This window comes from Alexandromys fortis, unplaced genomic scaffold, assembly GCF_014885135.2.
Source record: "Alexandromys fortis isolate MF-2015 unplaced genomic scaffold, M_Fortis_MF-2015_v1.1 scaffold_139, whole genome shotgun sequence".
Lineage (NCBI taxonomy): Eukaryota > Metazoa > Chordata > Mammalia > Rodentia > Cricetidae > Alexandromys > Alexandromys fortis.
Window position 1 is genome coordinate 4,556,877 of NW_026068020.1, and position 3,617 is coordinate 4,560,493.

General features: G+C 43.2%; 1 protein-coding gene across 14 annotated transcripts in view; it reads right to left on the bottom strand.

The window, feature by feature from the left end:
- The window catches only part of LOC126514270 (UDP-glucuronosyltransferase 1-6), a 124,824-nt gene continuing 121,207 nt past the window's right edge, over positions 1-3,617 (bottom strand). For 8 of the 14 annotated variants that reach the window (XM_050163073.1, XM_050163074.1, XM_050163072.1 and 5 more), the window contains 3 exons: positions 3,154-3,241; positions 2,690-2,909; positions 1-441 (listed from right to left, as the gene is read on the bottom strand). In XM_050163073.1, the coding sequence (XP_050019030.1) occupies positions 144-441; positions 2,690-2,909; positions 3,154-3,241 (606 nt within the window). In that variant the 3' untranslated portion in view covers positions 1-143. The remainder of the gene's footprint in view (positions 442-2,689; positions 2,910-3,153; positions 3,242-3,617) is intronic. The other 6 variants (XM_050163077.1, XM_050163076.1, XM_050163065.1 and 3 more) reach the window with 2 other exon arrangements.

Sequence of the window (3,617 nt, forward strand, 5' to 3'; positions counted from 1 at the left end):
AAAAAAAAATTGTTCTGAGTGTGAGATGTATGGCTGATTATTTCCCTAATAAAAACAAAATAAATTTAACACTGATTCTGTTTTCAAGTTTCAAACTGATTGAAGAATGGACTGATACCTCCCCTTCACTTCCTACCCACTTCTCAATGGGTCTTGGATTTGTGTGACTTCTTAACTCCCTGCTTTTTCCCAAAGCATTTCCGGAAGCCATAGGAACAACATTTAAAGACAATGAAGACAACGGTCAACACGATGGCCAGGAGGAAGCCAATCACATCCAAGGAGTGGTACTGGTACCAGGTGAGGTCATGGGCAGCTGGACGCAGGTGTGGCGCCCCCTTGTGTCTCATCACGTACTCCACCCAGAACACAGCCAGGTCCAGAGGCTCTATGGGACGGTCCTTGTGGAGTCTGGAGAGGCGCATGATGTTCTCCTTGTAACTGAACACAAAGCGGTTGTTAGTCTTGGAACACCCTGTTATAACAAGAAGAGCACACCTCCAACACACACTTAATCGATATTCTTTATCTCTAACAAGGAGGAGGAGGGATAGATGGTGAAATGCAGGCAGAAGGGGAGGAAGGAGAGGAAAGGGTTGATGTGGGAGGGTCTTCTGTTTTGTGTTGATTTCATTGGTTAATAAAGAAACTGCATTGGCCCTTTGATAGGCCAGTGCTTAGGTGGGTGGAGTAGACAGAACAGATGCTGGGAGGAAGAGGGAAGTGAGGCAGTTGTCATGCCTCTCCTCTCTGGGTCAGATGCCATGGAGCCAGCAGCCAGGTCAGACATACTGAATCTTTCCTGGTAAGCCATCACCTTGTGTTGCTACACAGATTATTAGAAATGGGTTAATCAAGATGTGAGAATTAGCCAATAAGAGGCTGGAACTAATGGGCCAGGCAGTGTTTAAATGAATACAGTTTGTGTGTTGTTATTTCGGGTGTTAAGCTAACCATGTGGGAGCTGGGCGGGACGAAAAGCAGGACTGCTCACCTGAACACTACAGGGGGTAAGGAGGAAAGAAAGCAAAAACAACAACAAAGGTATTTTATAAATATTTAAACTTTGTTTACAATTTTTCACCTTTTAGTGATTTCTTTGTAGGAAATTATATTGTATCATCATTATGGAAAAATGAAGTAAGAACAACAACAACAACAACAACAATAAAGGAGTCAGTTGCAGATAAAGGAGTAGTGTGGTTTGAATGTGCTGCCCACAGGCTCGTGTGTAGGAACTTTGGTCCCCAGTGCAAAGGTACAGAGAGATGTCATTGAGAGAGAGGATGGCCTTTGCTCCAGAGCTGGACTCTGTCACTGTGAGATTGGGCTGTGATCAAGCAAGGGTGCTGCTTATCTTTGTCTCTAGCATGTACACACCATTGGCCACTCCAGGTGTCTACAATGGAGGACACATGCTAGCAGGAGACCCTCACCAGATGCAGCTGCCCTGATCTAGACTCCCCACAACTTCTCAGACTCTGAGCTAAATAAACTTTAACCCTTCATAGATGGTGAAATTCTGGGTATTCTGTTATTGCAACAGAAAACAGACTAGAGCGGCATGCCTAAAACGCTCTTACATACATATTACACGTAAGTATGCATACACGCTGCTCTTAGATTAAAACTACCACTGGCCATCATTTCTTCTTAAAAACTTTTGTGGTATTGCTTTTAAGATTTAATTTTATTTTTAACTGTGATAATATGTCTTTCTCTGAGTGGGTATATACACATGAGTGCAGAGCCCATGGAGGCCACCAGGGGGCACCGGGTTCCCCCCAGAGCTGGGAAACAAACTCAGGTCTTCTAGAAGAGCAGCAAGTGCCCTTCTTAACTGCTGTGCTATTGTGCCACTTCCCTGCCTTTTAAATTTTTGCTTGGGGTTTTTGTTATTGTTTGCTTGGTTGGTTTTGTCTTAAGACAGAATCTTGCTACACAGCCTCAGCCAGCTTGGAATTGGCTATATAGCCTTGAACTCTTCTTGAACTCATCACAATCCTCCTGTCTCTGTCTCCAAGTGTTTAGATTACAAGTGTCTGTCACCATGTTGGTCTTCCTATAGGTTTTAAATAAAATAATTCCAGCAACCTTGAAAGCAATACACTAAGTTTCAAATAGAGACAAAGTGATCTCACAGTGTGCACGTGTATGTGGTGTGTGTGTGTGTGTGTGTGTGCACATTTTTATACTCATAGGCCATAAGACAATGTTTTGTTTTGTCACTGTCCACTTTATTTCTTTGAGACAAAGTCTCTCATTGAATCTGGAGCTAGACTAATGGCCAGCAAGCCTAGCAGTTCTCCTGTCTTCCATGATGCTGAGACCTGGCTTTTCACATAAGTGCTTCAGGCTTGCACAGATAGTGCCCTTGCCTATGAAGAGAGCTTCCAACTCCACCCCTATGTGCCTTTTAATAGAATATTTTTTTCTTTACAGGATCTTAGAGATGAGATGCCTATTATGGTGACATTATTTTTAATTGAAGATTGTAAATCTAGGGAAACTAAAAAATTTAACAAATTCTAAGATAAAATAAAAAGTCCCTTTATAAGTAGGAATAATGCCCACTATATCTTGTGTATGAATCTAGATTTTTTTATGTATTTGTTGTTGTGCTATTTTGTTGATTGCAAATGCTGTAGACACGAACACAAGTATGTTGTTTGTTTTCTTCTCCTCTTACCTCTTGTCATTGATGACCGCTTTTAGAGCATTTTCCAAATCATCAGCAGTCATTTCGAGAACATTCAGGGAGATCCCAGCCCCTCGAGTTTCCATGCGCTTGGCATTGTCCATCTGGTCGCCAAACAAGGGCATCATCACCATCGGCACACCGTTGCATATTCCTTCATAAATACCATGGGAACCAGAATGTGTGATGAATGCACGAGTCTTTGGATGACCTGAGGAGCACAACAGAGAGGGACACCAGGTTCTTCAGACTGACAATGTCTAAATTCTGCAAAGCCCATAAGGACCATCATCTACACGTGGCCATTATAAAAACTCTGGGAGTGGGTGGGGTGGGGTGATGTATGTGATGTGTCTCAGTCACCATCAAGCTAAGCAATCATTTAGAACAACAAAGCCTGTCATTTCCTTAAAGTAACCCTGGTTTGACCTACATGTCAGATGCTCCCAACCTACCAAGCAAATCATTTTGGGGTAGCCATTTTACAAGTATTGTGTTCTTCGCAAGGTTCGATGGTCTAGGTCCGGTGTAGCGCCACAGGACCTAGTAGGGACAAAAAGCACAGGCTTAAAAAAAGAACATAATTTGATTTTTAAAATCAGCTAGACTAGCTAGAAAGGCCAGTCCTGTGAGTAAGAAGAACCCGGGTGGGCTTTGCATTATGGGAGGTTTGGTGAATTGGAAGTCCCCAGGGCTCAAGAGCAGCATTGGCTCTTGATGTGGGAGTGTCATATCAATCTGTTGATTTCATTGGCTGAGCAATAAAAAAAACTGCTGGCCCTGATAGGTTGAAAGATAGGTGGGCGGAATAAACAGAATAGAATTCTGGGCGGAAGAGGAAGTGAGGTCAGACTCTGCTCTGCTCCCGGAGAGACTCGACAGCTCTGCTCTGGAGCAGAGACGCCATGCTTGCCATGCT